General features: G+C 31.4%; 1 protein-coding gene across 8 annotated transcripts in view; it reads left to right on the top strand.

Annotated features, from left to right (window-relative positions):
* LOC122516914 (tyrosine-protein phosphatase 10D) overlaps positions 1-22545 on the top strand; it is a 40499-nt gene that overhangs the window by 9902 nt on the left and 8052 nt on the right. For all 8 annotated transcript variants that reach the window (XM_043635132.1, XM_043635133.1, XM_043635131.1 and 5 more), the window contains 10 exons: positions 17604-17850; positions 18249-18524; positions 18614-18820; positions 19026-19379; positions 19472-19644; positions 19763-20126; positions 20244-20516; positions 20607-20915; positions 21364-21642; positions 22076-22485. In XM_043635132.1, coding sequence (XP_043491067.1) covers positions 17604-17850; positions 18249-18524; positions 18614-18820; positions 19026-19379; positions 19472-19644; positions 19763-20126; positions 20244-20516; positions 20607-20915; positions 21364-21642; positions 22076-22485 — 2892 coding nt within the window. The remainder of the gene's footprint in view (positions 1-17603; positions 17851-18248; positions 18525-18613; positions 18821-19025; positions 19380-19471; positions 19645-19762; positions 20127-20243; positions 20517-20606; positions 20916-21363; positions 21643-22075; positions 22486-22545) is intronic.

The following is a 22545-nucleotide window of genomic DNA, read 5'->3' on the forward strand; positions in this document are numbered from 1 at the left end:
TTATTTAATATTTATATTATTTTTTATATTTATTTATTATTATATATATTATTTAATTTTTATATTATTTTTTATATTTATATATTATTTAATATTTATATTATTTAATTTATATTATTTTTTATATTTATTTATTATTATATATTTTTTTTAATTTATATTATTTAATTTTTATATTATATTTTATATTTATTTATTAATTATATATTGTTTATAATTAGTATGAATTTTCTAAATGGCATTTAATCGACTATAAAGAAGGAACTTCGGTTCTCGATATTCTCTCTAGTTTCGTTTTTCATTTCGAAGGAGAAAATGTTATACCCTTTTCTCGTATATATATTTTTGTAACGTGTGTTCAAGTAACGTAGACTAAATGGAGCCAAACGTATTCGTCTGCGGAGGATCACTTGGCCCCGATGATGGGTCTACATCCGGATGATGGTGTATCCTGGTCTAGCCAAAAGGGAGGAGGAGGAGGAGGAGGATGAGAAGGAGGGGGAGGGGAGGAGAGGGAGGATGTGTCTGCATCCCGACAAAAATAGAGTAGACAGGAGATATAAATCATTGAGAATTCAGTGCCACCCCTTTGTCCCCGGTGTGTTTCGTTTACACAAAAAGATAAAAATCTGATTTCTTTTAGTTTTTAACTCGTAATATTCAAAAATTTCATCGAGATTTCATTCATTGCGATCAATTTTGTTTAATAGTTATATCCAAATTTGTGAACAGATGTTATACGTAATATATATGTATATATATATTTATTTATGTTTAAATCATTTGTAATTAATTAAAAATATTAATTGTAATTGTGTATTAATATATTGAATATTGTTCAATATCTTTTATGCGCATAAACGATTTAAGAGATGTGTTTCCTATTTAATTTACTTTCTCATTTAAAATCTTATATATTATTTTGATAGACGATTTGGGAAAGAAAGAAAACCAAAGAGAAAGGAATATTAAAGAAACGTCTCTATCATTTAAATTAATGACTTTCTCTTTGTTCAGATTAAAATAGTTAGTAAGAAATAAATTTGTTTTTGATAGTTTTTTTGTTTAAAAGTTACTCAAACATAGTTGAAAATAATGTTCGTTTCACTTTGTACGATTATTTTTATTTTGTAAAAATGATGATTAAACGAAAAGATTAGGGTTTTTGTGAAAGTAAAAAAAAAATTAAAGAAAAGAATGCATACAGTAAAAAATACAAATATTTTTAATACGACGAGTCTTGTTTGAATCGAAAATGATGTCGTTCCGATATCAACGAAGATAGAAAATAAAAAAAAAAGGAAAAGAAAAAGAAAAACCAATCCACCCCCACCTCTTCAAAATTTGTCTATCGTAAATCGATACGGGAGAGAATACATAATGTAAAACATAGTGATCAAAAGCTAACGATAAATATAGTCGTGGTAAAAATTCTAAGCGAGAAAACCAACCACGTGTAGGACACGACAATTTCTGACGTCATTTGTGCGCGAAAGAAAAAGCTAATGTAAGAGATGAAGCGGCTTCTTCTTCTTCTTCTTATTTTTCTTGTTTTTTTTTTTTTTTATATTTCTTTCTCCCTTCTTCTTCTTTTACACCATATACAGCGGCATATCCGCTTTCACACATTTGCCGTTTTATTCTCGCTTCTTCTTTCGGTCCTTTTCTTTATTTCTTTTTCGTTGTACATCTTAAATAACACAACCCTTATAAATATTTTCGAATATGTGTATTCAGTAATAATGCACAATTACAAAACTACATTTATAGTCATTAATATTTTTTTGACATATTTTATTCTCATAAATAATAATTTAAATGATTCATTTTTCTTTGAATTTGAATGATTCATCGTAAATTTTCAATTTACATCTTCTGAATTTGATTTCTCTTTTTCTTTTTGTGCGTCCAATACTATCATGTGTTTAATTGTGACCAATAATTATTTGTATAATATTATCGTTTGATAATATATTAGTTAAATTGAAATATTCCATAGTAATAAATGATTAGTTATTTTTTTATCACTTTAAAGATAATATATTTGCTGTTTTATTCTCGTTTCTTCTTTCGGTCCCTTTCTTTATTTCTTTTTCGTTGTACATCTTAAATAACACAACCCTTATAAATATTTTCGAATAAGTGTATTCAATAATAATGCACAATTACAAAACTACATTTATAGTCATTAATATTTTTTGACATATTTTATTCTCATAAATAATAATTAAAATGATTCATTTTTCTTTGAATTTGAATGATTCATCGTAAATTTTCAATTTACATCTTCTAAATTTGATTTCTGTTTCTTTTTGTGCGTCCAATACTATCATGTGTTTAATTTTGACCAATAGTTATTTGTATAATATTATCGTTTGATAATATATTAGTTAAATTGAAATATTCCATAGCAATAAATGATTAGTTATTTTTTTATCACTTTAAAGATAATATATTTGCTGTTTTATTCTCGCTTCTTCTTTCGGTCCCTTTCTTTATTTCTTTTTCGTTGTACATCTTAAATAACACAACCCTTATAAATATTTTCGAATACGTGTATTCAGTAATAATGCACAATTACAAAACTACATTTATAGTCATTAATATTTTTTTGACATATTTTATTCTCATAAATAATAATTTAAATGATTCATTTTTCTTTGAATTTGAATGATTCATCGTAAATTTTCAATTTACATCTTCTAAATTTGATTTCTGTTTCTTTTTATGCGTCCAATACTATCATGTGTTTAATTGTTACCAATAATTATTTGTATAATATTATCGTTTGATAATATATTAGTTAAATTGAAATATTCCATAGCAATAAATGATTAGTTGTTATTTTATCACTTTTAAAGATAATATACGAATTTTATAGTAAATCTCTATTATCGATATTTTCAAAGTTCAGAAGTTTGATATTTATTAATTAAATAATAATGTTTCACAGTGATATATATTAAACAATATTAGATTATTATCATTCGCATAAAATACACGCATGTATGTGTGTGTTAAAGATTAATCATGTAGATAAATAATTGAAAATGTGTGTTGTCACCAACCATATCGTTTCGGTGCGGGTTCGTAGTGTAATAATCATAATGAGTGACGATTAATGAAAGAAGCCGACGTTTTTCCCTCATTGTGTTAATGATACATCAGCACCGATAATAATCGCGTTAATTCTGTGTTGGTTTGTTTGGAAGAAGAAGAAGAAGAAGAAGACAAAAAAAATTTCTCGAGAAAATATATAACCATTATCTACTAAAAATATTATTTTCCTAGTGTGGAAAAAAAAAAACAAAAAAGATAATCTACTAATAATTTTGTATAATTTATAATATAATACGCGTTAGATTATTAAAAATTCATTACGGTAAATTAAATTGTTTCGTAACGTAATAATTCGTCGTATACGTTGTTTAATTAGGATCGTTTGCGAGAACATTTTGTTGCATTGATAAGAACGTGACTCTACTAATTTTCGCTTGTTATTTTCTGTTTTTTTTTTTCTTTTTGTCATACGTAAGCAAAACAAGACAATCATTCATTTATTTATTTTTTTTTCTCCCGTCCCTTTTCTCGTCTCATAAAAATTAATTGCCACATGTATGAGAGTCATGAAATGCAATTTCTCCGAATCGGGAGATCTTAATTGAACTTGTTTACGTATTTATGATATGTACGTAAGTTTCAAGAAATAAAATCAATTAATAAGTGCACGCACTATTCCACGAATCAGTGAAAAACTTTCGATTTGTATGCAGTACGTCGAGAAACATGATATTCGCAGTGGTATACTTTGAGTTCACGCTTTTTGGTCCTAAAAATGGGTCATCGTCTCGAGAAACGAATTATACGAGATATGTTTCGCCATTTTCAATGGAATCTCGAGTATAAAAAGAGAAATTATATTTTACGTTATAATTACTTTTTCGTTTTATCATAATAATATATTTTATTTATTCAAAGATCAATAAACATATTAGTATAATAATTCATAGAAATTATTAATAATCGAGTAATGTATAAAATAAAAATCTTCTTCGTATTCAAACACGTTTTCTTTATTACATATATACAATACATCTTAAACTAAATGGAAAATATTCTTTCTTATTTTCTTTTTTCATAATTTATAATTAAATAAATATTAATATATAATTATAAATGATTTACACTCAAAACTTCATTTATTTTGAATAATAATTAAAATGTATTTCTTATTATTTATTATAAATATAAATATATAAAATATATTTCTTATTTATGTGAGATGCGAGTACCTCCAAGCCAAACACTTAAATAGACATTTGTAAGAAGATTGGACAGTGGACCCTGGATAGCTCAATGGTTAAAGAGCAGTCGCCCGGAAAGCGGAAGATCCGGGTTCGAGTCCCGGTCCTCCAGTCAGTCCAACGGCTCAATTTTTTTCACGAATCCTACATTTATATATACATAGTTTTATTATTTATATACTATTATAGAATTTAGAGAAGAAGATAAAAATTGAGTAAATTGAAGATCTGGTATATGAGAACAATAGTTGATAATATATATTATCAACTATTATATATATATATAAATATCTATAATATATAATAGTAAATAATATATTAGTTCCTTGCTAGGTAGCCAACACATTTTGCTTAGGAAGCAAAACCGTTGCTGCAACCTCCGTAATTCGTTGCGGTTAAAGTCAAGTATACCAAGTTCCGTTATGCATGCATATATACTTACTTACGTTTTATAAGTATGCGTGGGTTCTTGAATCGTGCCTATATATATATATATATTGTTGTGCGATAGTCGATACGTGTCATACATAACGAATAACGTTCTTGGTGTTAAAACTACACGACGAATAATATCGATAAGCAAGCGTTTCATGGTTGATTCTTGCTTAAATATTTGTCTTTTAAAACAGTATCGTTCTAATATCGTTTAACGCGAAATAAAAAAAAAAGAAAAATGTTCAAGCGAAGAAAAAAGTGCGGGGGAACGGGGGAGGGAGAGTGGTAGGGAAAAAACACGTTCGAAATGGAGAGAATCATCGTTAGTTCTTTTTATTTTAACGGTAAATAGGTAACGTTATCTTATCGAGAAACAACAAAATTAAATGAACGTTTAATAGTTATGTAGTTAATGTACAATTTTACAACCAGTTTCGGCATGATTTATTATGCTATGTCAAATAATATTCCTTGGATATGTGTTCTTTGTAGGAATTAGTTTGGGAATCGATCAATAAAAGTGCACGATGATTGGATCATCAATTATTGGAGAAGTTCGGACTACTTTGAACACGAAACGAACAGGTTTAACGTGTCTTGGTTCTTTCTATGTTCATAGAAATCATTATAATCATGTCGTTACTTTTTCCAAACATAATAGATAGACTCACCTTAATGCGAGTTTTTACTACAAAATTTTCCTACTATTGTTCTAACATAACAAGTTTCTTCGTATAATAAAATGTTTAAATTCCATTCCATTTAAAAATAACATTTCCATTAATTAAACATTGCATTTGTTTTCATCAACACTTTACTCAATTCTTCCATTTCGTAATTTCCTTTTATTCGTATATTTGTTTATCAAGAATAATTCGCAGACGAAAAATAAAAATAAAAATATATTTATTCAATAATTTAGTATCTAAATATTACATTATGCTTTTTCAAATAAATTATAATTATTATATCATAAAATAAAAATAAAAAAAATTTATTTCTCCATTCGTAACACGTCGTAACATTAAATAACGTATTATACACGTAATATTTATTATATCTCTCTATTATTTTTATATTACACAGAGATGTAATAATATAAATTTGATTTCTACAATTGATTATTTAATATCTAAATATAATATACGTATTTGTCTTGACATATTTATATGCGCAACATATGTTCATAGACTGGTTTGAGTTTAGTAATCATTCCTAACTGGTTGGTTACATGATATTCGTTGCGTTCCAATGGAAACTATGTAAGCCGACGCTTTCAACGATTCGAACGAATCGTTTTAAAGGAATCGTTAGTTACTTACGGATAATATCTAACAAAACTAGGGAACAAATCCTCCTCGGTTAATGTTGTTGTTATTATTCGCGGTGCACCGAGGTCGTTCGAGTAATACGAGCGTCGAGACGCTCGTGTGCATCCATCTCCGGTTTTGTCGGAACGTACCTGCCTGTCTGCCTTGTGGTTTACCATTTCAAGATGAGTTACGTCAATTTTTATTCTTTGTTTTTTCTTCTTCTTTTTTTCCTTTTTACTCACGTGTAAGTATTTATCTCTATTATTTCTTTTTCGTTTGTCGAGAAACTCGAATTTACGGGGGGCTGGGGGATGGGGGGAATTATTATTACAAATTTTTCCAACATTTTTTTTTCTTTTTTTTTTCTCTATTTCTCTCTCTTTTAATTAACTCACGAGACTGGCTGGTTCGTCATTTTTATTTTTTATTACTGCATTCGATTAAATTGTTATTCTTTTTTTTTTTTATTTGTATGACTTAACGATATTACGTATGAGTATACACATATATAGTTGCATTTGTATGGAAATATGAATTATAGTAATTTTCGTAATTACCGATGATTTTAAACAATCTTATTGTGGAAGATCGTAAACGGATAAATTTAATCATTTGTTATATGCATATATGTCTCCGTATAATTATTTCAATAATTAATTTTTCATCTGTGTCTTGATAATCGACGATTTTTTAAAATTAACAAAGCATTTATATAAGATCGTTAAAATATTTTCGTCGTTGTTTGCAATCTTTACGTTTGATATTCTTTATTTAAAAAAGAAAAAAAAAATGCAATAGAAGAAAACAAAATGGAAAATTTACGATATCCTCGTTCATATTTCCGATAAGATTGACACATCGGTTGTCTTAGAATTCCAAATATAGTTTTTTTTTTTTTCTTTTTCGTGTGTAAAGACGATTAAGATTGTAGTATTAAGAAGAAAAATACATTCGGATTTATCGCAATTGACAAAATAACGTTAATTATGTTTAAGAGACATGGATACACACGTGAATTTTATTTGACGAGAAGCGTATTGATTGTGAGTAATATAAAAAACAAAGTAGCCAACGATAATAGAACGTAAACCACGTTGTTATCTCGAGTTAACTTGTTATATGAGTATAGTCGTTTCAAATGATCGATTCGTATAAAATATTCTTCCTTATTTTATTTATTATATTTCTTATTTTTTATTTCTTATTTACTTATTATTTACTTATTATTTTGTATATTTTCTAATTTATTATTCCTTATTTATTATTTTACCGATTATTTCAGGTGCTTAACGACATTAACGAAAAATTTTTTTCTTTCCAATTTGTTTTCAAGTATTTAAAGACAGGTTAAGATTAATCGTATTTTATGACAGATAAACGTAGAACAATATTATTGGAAAAAAGTTGATGATTTGTTTTCAAATAAGTATATATATATATGTGTGTGTATTCTTAATTTAATTTATATTTTTATTTGCGATAATACAAAATATGATGTTTTATAGTTTTACTTTTATATTAAATATTTTTAATTAACAATAAAAAATAACGTATAATAGTTCTGAACTTACAATCATACTTACGAAGTATGAAATATTCGATTCGCGGGTGATTTTAATGCCGACAGCGCATATCGATCGTCCGACACGTCGTCGAGCATCTTTTTGCTTCTATTTCAATCACTCGATGATGCATCTATTTGTATTTTTCTAAATTAATTGATTGATACGTAAAAAAAAATAAATAATTTTCCTCTTGTAAATTAATATATTAACTAATTGGAGTATATCATTCCATTTCCTTTGATATTTAAACAACAAGTAGTTAGTATAGTTATTTCAGAAATTTAGTTAGTCATTTCACGAATTAACGGATTACACCGAAGTAATACTATGCAATATAATAGATAGTATGTATATACTTATGCATGTGTTTGTTCGTGGTATATTCGATCAAAGCCGGACGAATATCCGGTTTCGTCGCGAATTGAACACGTCCGGTATTAACAATTACGAATAACTATCGTATGTATAACTACATATGTATGTATGTATGTATGTATGTATGTATGTATGTATGTATGCACAGTCCCGATGGTTGGTGGTGCAGTAGTTTCGAAAGAAGGGAAATATGTAAATAAGATTTTCTGACGCGTTAGCATAATGCAAAATACCTTAGGAACGATTTCCGATGGCAAATATTTCATTCGACGAATCTAGAACGAACGAAATAATGTATTCGAAAAGAAACATCGTTGAAAGGAGGAAGCGAATTTTTGGTGTCATGACATTTTCACTTGGAATAATGAACGGACATTCGTGATGCGTTTGTTCGAGTGAAATTTTTTCGATCTTTCATCGATTAAGTCTTATGTTAGTTAACTGTGCAAATAAGAGTATTGCACACTTAAGTAAATAAATTCAATAGAGAATATGTTGCAATCTGTATAAGTTAAACGCGTTGATACGTAAATCTATGTGGAATAAGTAAAACCAGATTGTTTTCGAGTAAAAGTTGTTCTAAAACAACAAGAACAACAAGAACGTTTACAAAACTAGGCTAGACAAATCGTAAAAATGTAATCTACGTAAAATAATGATCGTTCTACCAATATCGTAAAATATTCTATTAGAATTCGCATTAAAATAAATTATAATTGAGATTGTATGATAAACAAAAAATTGGTTTTATCCGTTATATTTACTTTCACGCGGTTAGAATTCTTATCGTCGGAGTATCTTTTGCCCGTACATCGTAGTTTAACGTGTTTTTTTTTTTCCTTTTTTCTTTTTTCTCTTCATCGCATCGCATCGCACCGCACGGATTCTAACTTTCTCTACTTTAAATCGAAAGTCATTGTTTCGAGATGTGTCATAGCTCGTTTCGATATATTTTTTTCATCGATAGAAAGGCTTAAGAAAATAATTATTATTTCTAAGATCGTGATACGTGATTATTTATCCGATGATATAATGATATAGCATGGGGTTGAGTTAGCCCTTTTTATTTTCGAGAGAGAGATTTTCGAAGGGTTCGAAAATCTACTTGAAAAAGTGTCAATCTTCTTTCGTACAGTGTTTACGTGATCGTACCACAAATGAACTCGATGGTTGTTGAGAAAAACACAAGGAAAGAGCACGTTCGAGAAGTGAAGAGGGTGGTACGAGGTGGGGCTGGGGGTGGGAAGGGGGGTGTGAAGTAAATAAGGCGAAAGAGTAATTGATTTCTTGAGTGCAAGATGCGCTTGCTTGCTTGCATGCTGCATGCCGGCAGTGCATCAACAGCAACAGCAGCTGATGGCGTGGCGAACAGCTTGGCACGAGTTTCTAGTGAGTCAAGCAACAGGTTTTGCTGATCTAAAGAAAATAAAGCACGCAAGTTACTAACTTAGAATCGTGCGAGTAATAGTAGTAGTAATAGTAGTAGTCCGTTCTTTCGAAAGGAACCCAGTTACACAGGTGGTGTTACAACCGATGCGTTATTTCAATTTCCTACAAATTTCTATCCAACGATGTGTTTCATTGTTAAATCGTTTAACACGTTTTAACAACATTTTCTAATCCTCGCTTAAGTTTTTCATTAAATTTATCTTATCACGATCAAACTCTAACACGGAAACACGATCGGTTTGTGTGTGTGTGTGTGTGTTTTTGTTCTTTCTTTTTTATTACTATAATAATCGTAATAGGCGTGAACTCTTAATTTTCGTTTACATTTGTTACTCGATTATCTATTTGAATTTTTAAATACGTAAATTATTAAAGTGAGCCAAAATTTTCGTTCATTTTTAAATTAATATTTCACATTGCACGTAAGATAATTTTATAGATTTCGAAAAATTGCACTGTCCGAAACAACACAATAAATATACGAAATTGTTGCTTCATCCTAATAATTATAATTCGATAATTCTTTTCTTTTTTTTCTTTTTTTCTACGATTTTATAGACAATTATTTTTATAAGAAAATATTAAATATATACTTGTGTGTGTGTGTGTGTATTTTTTCTCTTACGAGAAACTGCAATTTTATATATATGTATATATATATATATATTTAATAGATTTTTATTTTGTTAAAGTTCGTTGTCTCGTTGATAACAAATTTCGAAAGAATTCTTTTTTCTTTTTTTCTTTTTTCTTTTAGTTCTCCCTTCGACGTCGTCATCTCTTTTACATCCTGTTTATCTTTGATGACTTGGGAATCCCTTTCGTTGGGTTATTTGTGCCGTATTTTACGAAAGTTCCAATATGCCCGGCACGACGAGTGTGTAGTCTCTTCTCTTATTTAAAGATTCGGAACTCGTCCGTAAATCAGACCGCGACAAGCTTCTCTTCTTTTTATCTTCTTTCCTTTCCTTTCCTTTCTTTTCCTTTTTTTTCTTTTTTAGTACATCGAGAAACAAAGGAGGACATTTCTTATTCCCTTTGTGTCTTCTTCGTTGTATACCTGCACATTCATTTTGTATGCATTAATATCATCTAATTCAATCGAATTATTTATTTGTGTTCTATTATTTTATACGTACAGGGAATGGTATTATTTGAATATTTGAAAATCGAGATTTCGTGCGTTATTGCGTTTACCAACAACCAAATTTAATGGCGAATAAATAATCTGTATTTTGAATTATTCATCTTTTCTCCCTTGTGGCACACTTTGTTTCCAACTCCAATAAAAAATACGATTTGTTATCGGATATTATTTCAAAATGATAGTACCAGAGAGATTTTCTCTATCAAATCAAATATTTTTATTCATATAAATGAATTAAGAATTAATTCATTAAAATAATATAAAATAATCATGAAAAATTACGTATAAAAAGTTTATATCCGTATAATCATAGTGCTACGTCGGTGATTTATGAAAATAAAAATGAATATCGTGAAATAAAAATCGATGAAAACATTTGTCGATAAAATAAAATTCGTTTAACGTCGGTGAATAGAATTTTTTCAAATAGAATAAAATTTTGTTCTGTGCAACATAGAAATCAACTTTCTAATTATAAAAGAAAAAAAGAAAAACAAACGTATATAAAACTCTCTAATTTTTTCATTGAAAGAATCTCGATATATTTCTAAGGTAATTTCTCATTAAGGAATAGTATTCATGGTAGATGCCAATTAAACTTGCCAGGAAACACGCAAACGAGCGTGTAGCCACGACACTTTTCCACTTTCGTCGTGCCACAGATCTTTCTCTTCTTTTTTGTTTTTTTTTCTTTACGGGATCAATATCATAACGATTATCCTAACCACTAGTATACGATGATCCGTTTTCTATATAGTTAGTTACGTTACGTAGTATTTTCTTTCTTTATTTATTTCTTTCTATCTTCCTGGGTTCCTGGCAAACTGCCATACTTGTGTTAAACGTTGCAACTGCAAGTGTCAGCGACACGCACTCGAACTGACGCGAGAAAGCAGCCAATATCTATGATGCAAGCAACAAACTTGCAAATATTTTCTACCCAAATGAACGAATTTTTTAATCTCGTAACTCTGGCTGGTGGAGGGGGGGATTTTAAACAAATTTCGATTAAATTACTTCGAATACTAGTTGCATCAAACGAACGACAAATTGTTATTCAACTTATTTTCGTTGAAAATACGATTAGAAAAGAAACATTTGAATTAAAAATTAGAGATCTCCTTTTTCATTTTAATTATATTTATTATTAATACGAGAATTTGATTATCAGGAATTAAATTGAACGAACAAATATATTTCGTTGAAGAAATTTTATTATTATTATTATTATTATTATTATTATTAGAATGATCCAACTCGGTGATTATCGATTAAACGTGACACTTGTTTTTCTTTTATCATTGGAATGCATAGAATGACGATCATTCTTGTCTTTTCTTTTCTTTCTAGAATAAAATTGTTATTAATCATCGCTATGATCATTCCCGGTTATGTTTTCTCAACATTCTAGACGATTTTTGAATTTATTTTCACGCTCTCGATCGAACTATATACGTCGTTCGATGAAGCAAGCAAGTTATTATTATACGTTTATCCGAGAAAAAAATAAAAATAATATAATGCTCGGAGTGCAAGAGCAATGCGTTCTGTGATTTATGAAGTCGTTATCGATCTTCGAGAAGAGAAGAAAGAAAACAAAAAACAAAGAATAAAAAAAGAGAATAAACAACTCGCGATGGTGACGAGAAGATTGAAGAAGACGTATATGCATTCGAAAAGAGTAATGTATAATATATACATATCATACGTACACACACACCTTTGTATTTTTCTCAAAGCCCTGAGATGATTTTTATTCGCGTCACGAGAGTTACAAAGTCCTACGGTGCATTTTTGATATAACAAGCAACATCGAGGAACTTGAAAGGAGGGAAGAACGTATAGTAGTAGAGAGAAATCAAAACGAAGGGTTGATGAAATAAAAAGAATCGTAGAGACAACTTTAAACGAAACTTGAATAATCTACGTAAGAATGAAACGTAAAGAAAACAATAGTAATATTAAACAATTTATACCCACAATCAACGTTATCCAGGTTATAACTTGCGATCGTGTATTTTGATTTTCATTTCATAATAAGATCAATCAAAATTGAATGTATCGATAATACGTAAGTACGATTATTTGAAAACTAGAACGTGTTAAAATATAATATCGTTATAATAATATATAACAAATATATTGAATCAAATGATCAATCAAGAAAATACTGACCTTAATCGACAATATTACAATGATTTGATATACCAGATTAATATTTAATATTGTACATCCTTTTACATGTGATCGTGTTTTTTGATTTTCTACAAAATATTGTGGGATGCGAGTGCCTCCAAGCCAAACACTTAAATAGGCATTTGTAAGAAGATTGGACAGTGGACCCTGGATAGCTCAATGGTTAAAGAGCAGTCGCCCGGAAAGCGGAAGATCCGGGTTCGAGTCCCGGTCCTCCAGTCAGTCCAACGGCTCAATTTTTTTCACGAATCTTACAATATTATCACAACTCTATGAATTTAAAAAGATGAAAAATATTTCAAAATAAGATCAACAAAAATTAAATGTATCGATAATACATAATTATGATTATTTGAAAACTAGAACGTGTTAAAATATAATATCGTTATAATAATATAGCAAATATATTTAATCAAATGGATCAATCAAGAAAATACTGACCTTAATCGACAATATTACAATGATTTGATATACCAGATTAATATTTAATATCGTCCATCCTTTTACAATCTTATATATATATACTATATAGGTTTTTAAGCATGACCAACTTTCATCAACATACCTAACGACACTTTCCTTATGTTAAACATAACCGTGCTTGTATGCGTACTTCAATAAGAACTGGCTTTGCAAGTTTTCAAGAGGTAAAGGGAAGAGAGTTGTTCGTATATCGAAGTATAAAGAGAAATAAAGATAAATAATAAGAAAGAGAAAGAGAGGTTGGGATAAAAGGAAACATTCGCGGAGTGCGTGACGGGGGTCAACAGGAAGTAGCATCATCGTCCTCCTCCTCGTCCTCCTCCTCGTCGACGACGGTTGTTGCACGATCGAACGACGCGTGCAAAGCAAAAGGGGGAACAACCAACCAACGTCCCTTCGTTTCGTTCAAACTAGAAGAGAGAGAGAGAGAGAGAGAGATAGAAGATATGCGTCGTCAAGGCATTCCCGCATTCCAACATACCGCGAGTGCAACTCAAATGCAATGACAGTCGTACCCAAGAAGAGTCAAGTCAGCCAGTTGGTTGGTTGGTTGACCAATCAGTCAATGGTTAAGAGGTGTAACTCTCGTAAATATTTTTTTTGAAATTCTTACTGACGAGTTCGAGACATGGGAATTCTATTCGTTCAAAATATACAATATTGGAATGTTGTATATCCAATTCTTATGTTTTGTTCCGTAGATTTATATTCCAATGTGATCAAAATGAAGATATAATATAAGGTGTATATAAAAGAAAATTATTTAATATTGAGATTTATATATATTTATCTTCTATTATTTTTGTAATCTCTTTGCCTGGCTGAAGAATTTTATTTTAATTATATTTGGAAATATTAGCAAGAAAATAAATGCGCGCGAGGATCAAAGTTGTTTTCAGCTTATTCTTTTTTTTTTCTTTTAATCCTGAAAAACGAAAATTCGTCTAAGGAATGTCGAGAGTTTACGTTCGTTTCGCATTCTAATTACTTTCGTTAACGAAGCCGTAAGTTGTTAATGTGCTTTTATAAATTCACTCTTTTCTCTGAAAAATGTATCGCGTATATATATTTTATATTTTCTTTTTTATTTTTTATTTTCTTTTTTCCGCAGTCGCAGACGGCCTGACCGTCTCCCTTCTTTGACTTTGGCGTTTGCAACGTTTTAATTATCATCCTGTATATATCATATACAACGACAACATACACACACCACACATGTGTTAACGTTAAATTGTATATTCCAGTTAAATCGTGGTAACTCTGGGTCTTATCCAAAATAATTAGGCATTTTATTATAAAATAAATTGTATTATACAATAAAATTAATAGTTTTAGAAAATAATGACTTTATAATATGAATTCACAAGTGGCGAGTAATTAAATATCAACAGAATAGAACAGAAAATCTCTATAAAAAATATAAAAAGTATTAAGAACGTATCTACGAGTACTGGTTTTTCGTGTTTATTTTATTTTCGTTTTCACAATTCTCGATGTGGAAACCTCATTTATTTCCATAAATCAATAGAAAATAACTATTTTAAGATTAGATATAAGCCTTTTAAAATAAATAGACACATATATACTGTCTACGGATTTATAAAGGTACAGAATACAGACAGGTATTGAAACAAAATCGAAAAACAATATTTTTCACATATTTCGAATGAAATCTCATAAAACAACATTTACTATATCTAAATTAATATCATATATTACTTACAATTACAATAAAAGTACATCATTCTGTCTTACTTCACATTTAAAAGAGTTTCAGTATAGTTATTTAATTTATTTTGCTAATCCTTTTCACGAATCAACAAATTTCACAAAATAACGCCGGGAAATACGTTTTAAACGTTTGCAATTTTTCTATCTTCTTTCTGCAATTTTTCCTTCCTATCGTTTTTCTTTTTTTCTGCTTTTAGTTCACCACCTTCCTTCCCCATGTTGTAGCTATTCGACCATTCAAAACCTTCTTTGTACAATTAGAAGTTCCAGTCGTCGCAAACGACGACGACGACGAGAAGGGTTGTCGACGAGCAAGGGAGAGAGAGAGAGAGAGAGACAAAGAGAGAGTGAGAGAAAAAGAGAAAAAGAGAGAGAGAGAGAGAGTTTTACAACGAAAGAAATTGAGGGAGCGAGAAGAAAGTAAAAAGGGAAGAGAGATCAATATATATATAGAAAAAGAGAGAGAGAGAGAGAGAGAGAGAGAAAAAGAGAGAGAGAGAGAGAGAGGAAAGACACACACCTGAAAAAGTGGAAAATGTTCCTGTTCCTTCTTGTCAAAGTATATTATTCGAAATTATTCGTCCGAATGAGAGGAAAGAATGAAAACAAAAAGAATAGATTTTTTTTTTTTTAATAGCAGTCGTATTCGTAAAAAAGAAAAGAAAAGGAAAATGATTAAAAAAAAAAAAAGAAGGGAACGTTTTGCTTTTTTCAGTCGTCGTCGTCGTCGTCGTGGTTCAATAACGACGTTCATAGAATCGCGGTGGGCCCCATTTTACGCCCACCATGCAACTTCCGGTACGTCGCGTATAGCCGCCAGATGTTTGAAACGCGGCTCGTGTGGTTCGTTCGAATACGTCAAACGTTTTTTTCTTTTTTTCTTTTATATTTCTTCTTCGCTATTTCTTCCTTTCGCGATGATTGGATTGGAGAAAAACCTTAAAAAAAAAAAAATAGAAATGTAAAAGCAACGAAAGATTCGTACGAAATTTTCTTTGACTACTACTACTTCGTATTGAAATTGAATATTTTATTTTCCTTATCAATTTAAATATTTTCTTTTTACACGTAAATTACGCACAACTAACCACGTTACTAATATTACAAGATTAATCTAATAATACATTTAATATTTTGTAATGGGACAGAATTTTTTAATTAAACTAATAAAAAACGTACGGTGCAAATGTAATTACGTTAGAAGGTCCTACTAGACAATTAGTTGACTTATATATAATACACGTTTTCCTGTGGTTTATAGTTCGTCGCGTGAATGTCACGGTTTGCATTCTCCTACGTTTCAACGATATTTATCGTTATTAATCATACAACTACATCTGTTAGGACAACACACAATATCTTGTTCAAAGAAAATAATTACAATGTCTATAAATCTTTCGTGTTAATCGCAACGAATCGTTAAGAAATTGATAACGTTCAAAGATGGTCCTTGGAAATAAGAGGGGGCGAGGGGGGTGTATGTGGGAGGGAAAGGAAAGAAAAAAAGATCATTACGTTCGAATCCAATGTTAGATTCGTTCAAATTTAACAATACTATCCTAAAATATAGTATGATAAATGCTATATAACGTATACGTATAAAATACACACACACAAACACACATACACATATACGGAAGAGAGAATTCACTATCGACCGACTCGCCATTTGTTACGAGTTTTCGTGGGGGAGAGAAAGCGAGTGAGTATTCTCGAAACTCTCTGGGGGAGGTCACGCCTCTCTCTCTCTCTCTTTCTCTCGTTAAAACAAGCAAAACGCACGTTCGTAAGTACGAAATGCGTGCAAAGCACAATGATGTGTAAACGTATTCGAAGAGAAGATAAAGAAGAAGAAGAAAAAAAAAGTAAATGCACTTTTACGTGCGATTAATCTTCAAAGAAACGATATCAAAATTAATTAGACTATTGTGTGTATCGATGATGGGGGAGGGGGGAGAAGGGAAAAGGAAGAAGAGTGGTATATATTTGAAACGAGATACGAGTTTGTTGAATTTTTGTCATATTTGTTCTTCTATGATTATGTGAAAATGAAACTTGGATAGGATGGTTACATGCTATTGATGATTTTTGGTAGATTTGATTCATAGATCAGGGTTATAATAATGTTACCATGTATATATATGTATACAGTGAGTTACAGGAATATTTGTATTTATTTCTAATGCAAATTTGATGTAATTGATATTTGTTTGTAATGCAAAGTATCAAAATTCTTCTACACTGGAATCTATGCTATAAAGTCGTGAGAATTGTTGAGCGCGAGCTTATGATCTTGGAATGCACGATGCAAATTTCTGTTTCTCTCTTTCTGTGATAACATCATACAAGATTCCATTGGTGTTGCAATGGAATTCTTATTACCGAGATGTCATCGAAAATAAAATCATTTTGCTTCGTGCTACATAAGATTTCCAATATATTCTCATTATAGATTGATAAATCATCTATTTATATATATATATATTTTATTTATTAGTAATTGTATTAACAGTTTAAAAATAACACACATTAAAAAATATGTAATACGATAGGATTCTGATCACATTGACCTTCGATTATTTTCTTCTTATTTTCTTTTTCTCAGGTGACGTACTCGGCCGATCTAGCAATCGAGATTCCAGGTAATTTGAGCCAAAGTGGTTCCTCGTTAAGACTGGATTACAGTCCTGCTGTTGGTAATCCACCACCAAACATTAGGAAAGCCGCAACAGAAATAGGTGATGTTATCAAGCTCACTAACGTTCTTCCTGGTACGAGATATGAGTTTTGGTTGTACTACAGTAACGGCACTCTTCACGATTGGCTCACGTGGTCTGCAACGATCACAACAGGTATAAACTTTGAATAACGTTAGTGTACCTTTCTAAAATTCTTAGAACCTAAATATATATATATATATGTAAGAAATACGAAGACAAGATTTTTCCTCTGATAACCAGGTCGTATATATTTCAAACACGATCCGACATACATTTTAATCTAAAACACGAGTAAGAGTGGCCACGTGCCGTGGAAACCTTTTTTTTTTCTTTTTTCTTCTCCCTTAAAGTGCATTCCACTCAACCGTAAATATATTTAAATGATTGAAAAATGTTAATGAATAAATTTTCCATTAAGATTCGTTGAAAATTTGATAAATAAAATCTATTATATCGGAATGAATGTGTAAATTGTGATAGATGCAACAAATGTGTCATCATATAATTCATGATTATTGTTCGCGCTTCAGTACCGGATCCACCCTCCAATTTGACCGTATCGGTCCGTAATGGGAAAACCGCTATCGTGTATTGGTCACCACCAGCCCAGGGTAATTATTCCGGTTTCCGCCTGAGGGTACAAAGCTTCAGCGACACCGGAAATCCAAGGACGAGCGTGATACCCGCCGATGCAGTGCCCTATACCCTTCGTGATCTTACGCCGGGGGCAACGTACTCCCTTCAACTTTTCACGGTGCTGGACACCAAAGAGAGCGTGGCCTACACGAGCAGAAACTTTACAACCAGTAACGTGTCACATTTATATTAATCCTTTTTAATGATTCGTTTAATTACTTTTGTGTTTTCTTATATTCTCCATATTTTTTTTCGTTAGAACCTAACACACCGGGAAAGTTCATTGTATGGTTTAGAAATGAAACTACGTTGTTGGTACTCTGGCAACCACCATATCCTGCTGGGATTTATACTCATTACAAAGTCAGTATTGATCCCAAGGATGCGATTGAATCGGTCCTGTACGTGGAGAAAGAAGGTGAACCACCTGGACCAGCTCAAGCTGCATTCAAAGGACTCGTCCCTGGTACGTGTCTATTAACTTTAATTATGTTACGAGTAAGTTACTATTTGCTTGCATGAAAGTGCAATTTTTCTTATCGTTGACAATTAAACGAACCACTCGGTTAAACGTATAATTTTGTTTATTAACAATTTCAAATGTTACGAATAATTGATATCGACTGATATTTAAGTATCTATTTTTTTTTGTATTTATTATTAACACACAGGTCGAGCTTACAACATTTCGGTACAAACGGTTTCCGAAGATGAAACTTCGACACCAACGACTGCCCAATATCGCACTGTACCTTTGCGACCCTTGAACGTGACTTTTGACAAGTCTTTAATAACGTCTACTTCCTTCAGAGTATTTTGGAAACCACCGAATGGAACATCGGAATTTGACAAGTATCAAATATCTCTTGGTGGTAATCGGAGATTAGCACCCGTCAGCAAAAATCGTGACGATGAAAGCAGATTGGAATTTAAAGATTTAGAACCTGGGAAAACGTATCAGGTCATTGTAAAAACAGTCTCTGGCAAGGTTACCAGTTGGCCAGCCAGTGGCGACGTTACTCTCAGTAAGTTTGTCTTCTCGATAAATAATATATTATTATTATTATTATTATTTGGTACCATTTATACCTTAATTTTTTATTTCAAAAATATTCAGAACCTTTACCAGTGCGAGATTTACGAGCAGAAGTCGATGAGAGAACAGGTATGGTTGAAGTGTCATGGAATCCAGAAAATAGTAGTACACAAGACAGCTATAAACTTCAGTATCACGAAGTGGAAACAACTATCGGTGGTGATAGCAACACTTTGACAACTGACAAAACCAGAGTAAGATATTTCTTTCTTTTTTCTTTTTTTTTTTCAAACAAAAGAGAATAAAAATAGATCATTAGAAAGGAAATTACTTTTTCTTTTATATTAAATTTATTAATTTTTTTGATTACAGGTAACATTGGAAGCTTTGTTACCTGGACGAAATTATTCCATAATCGTTCAAGCGATTAGCAGCAAAGTTGAATCGAATGAGACGATACTTTATCAAGTAACACGACCATCTAGTCCGATAATTGAAGATTTGAAATCGATTGAAAAAGGTTTGAACATATCCTGGAAGAGTGACGTAAACTCAAGGCAAGAAAAGTTCGAGGTGACGCATAATAGAAACGATACCGGGGAAAGTGCGACCACCTTGACCACAGAGTCGCACATTGTTTTAGAAGATCTTTATCCTGGTGCGGGATATGAGGTCAAGGTTTTCGCCATTAGTCATGGACTCAGGAGCGAACCGCATGCACATTTTCAAGCAGTCCGTGAGTGTTGAACACCTTCGAATATGAACATTCATTTATACGTGTCCTTGAGAAATGGAAAGGACAACTCTTACGTTTGGAATTACCCGTTTCTATTTTTTTTCTTTTTCTTTCTAGTTCCTCATCCACCAAAGAATTTGAGCATTGAAAAAGTTACCAGTAACACCGTACTCGTCCATTGGGAGGCACCAACGGATTCGATATTTTCTGAATATTCGATTAGATATCGTACGGAAGACGAACCAAGATGGGTGAAATTACCGAGTGTTCGAGAAATCGGCGAGGCAGAAGTTGCCGATATGACACCTGGAGAGAGGTACACGATACAAGTGAATACTGTAAGCTATGGGGTAGAAAGTTTACATCCGTTGCAAGTAAATCATACGATTCGTGAGTGTACATTTCTTTATGTTATATAATATATGACGTATATATTGTATATAACAATGTTTTCATTATAAAAATGATTATTTTTTGAAGGACCAAACCCAGTATTAAATATTCGTCCGATCGTGGATTCAACGAATGTTACCTTAGAATGGCCAAGACCCGAAGGTAGGATAGAAACTTATGTGATAAGATGGTGGCCCGTAGAAAATCCAGATGATGTCAGAGCAAAAAATGTCACCGAAAGTCCCGAAATATCAGCTCTTGTATTCGACGAGAACACTATTCACACGGAAAGAGTACTAGTTGGTGATTTGATGCCAGGCATGCAGTATTCATTCAGCGTCTATACCATATCTTACGATCTAGTCAGTGAAATCACCAATTTAACGACCAGAACAAGTGAGTAATCATCACCCGAGGTTCTAACGTTCGAAACTTCGTGTTTTTTCTTTTTGTGTGTTTCATTTTGAGTGAGTATAAAAAAAAACTATCCCTAATAATTTGACGCAAATGCTTAACGAAATTTTTCTACACGTGCATCATATTGTGCCTAATAGAATATTATGCAGCTAAGAATTCATCCTTTATTCTTATATATATATATCTCTTCATTTGTTGTTTTCTTTCAAATTTCACGACTAATCTTGAAATAACAGCAGGCGAATTTTGTACGTTTCGTTAACATTTCCTTGGCTTACTTCATCGTTTAGTTTTTTTTTTTTTCTTTTTTCTTCCTTTTGAGATTAAAGAGACAGGAATATTTAGAGGATGTATGCGCCGATGTTTACTCATAAATAGGCGAATTAAAATTAATCAGGTTAAAAGAAAACGACTCTGTCGAATCCAGTGCCGCTGATCCAGTCCGAAGTCGTAGTGGTGGTAGATCGCGATCAACCTGGTTCGTTAACGCTAAGGTACACCCCAACGCCGATTCAATCATCGAGATTCGATCTTTATCGGTTTCGTATCAACGACGAGAACAATACGACTAAGGAACGTCGTGTAGACGATACCGATACGAAGATAACCTTTATTGGTCTTACACCCGGTAGACTTTATCAAGTGACCGTATGGACTGTCAGTGACAACGTGGAAAGTCGGCCATTGATTAGACAGGATAGACTCTGTAAGTATCCTTTTTCCTCTTTTTTTTTCTTTTTTTTTTTTGTTTCTTTCCTTCTTCAAATAGGAATAGGAAAATAGATGAAAGTCTTATTTATTAATTATCGATCATGCGCGTACGTAATTTATAATATATTACATAATTTTGATTTGCGTTTATTGTTCATTTATATTATCTATTAACGTACCATCGAGAATGTTGTACGCTTTACAATGCCACACCGGAACGTGGTATCTTCTTCATTTTAATTTGCGTGATTACATTTTCTTTTTTTTTCTGCTTGATAAGCTTTAACTTCATTCTCAGCGATAAAGAATATTATTAATTCGGTGAACGGTTCGGATCCAAACGACGTAGTCGCATTACACGCCAGTACTGTATTATAATTTGGGAAATATATTCGAAGAAAATTCAAAAGCGAGGATCTCGTTTTCAGATCCTGAACCGATCACTGCAATAAATGCGACAGACGTTAACGATACCAGGATAACATTGACTTGGGACGTACCAAGAGGAGAGTATGATACATTTGAAGTGCAATACATAAACACCGAAGGGAACTACATCCAAAATTTAACATCCATTAACACGATAACCATATCAGAATTGAAGCCATATAGAAATTACACGTTCACGTTGGTCGTTCGATCAGGAACTGAGTCATCCTATTTGAGGGTGTCGAACCCGCTAAGTGCCAGTTTCACCACGAGCGAATCTTATCCCGGCAGAGTGGACAAGTTTTATCCAACTGATATACAACCTAGCGAGATCAGTTTCGAATGGTATTTGCCGAATCAGGAGTACAATGGTATCATCAGAAAATACAGCATCACTTATGGCTTGGAGGTTAGTTTTTTGTTCTTTTTTTTGTTTTTCTTCAAATCAAATTTCATAACAACGATTAAA

The sequence above is a fragment of the Polistes fuscatus genome, unplaced genomic scaffold (genome assembly GCF_010416935.1).
Source record: "Polistes fuscatus isolate 324 unplaced genomic scaffold, CU_Pfus_HIC Scaffold2, whole genome shotgun sequence".
NCBI classification, from domain to species: domain Eukaryota; kingdom Metazoa; phylum Arthropoda; class Insecta; order Hymenoptera; family Vespidae; genus Polistes; species Polistes fuscatus.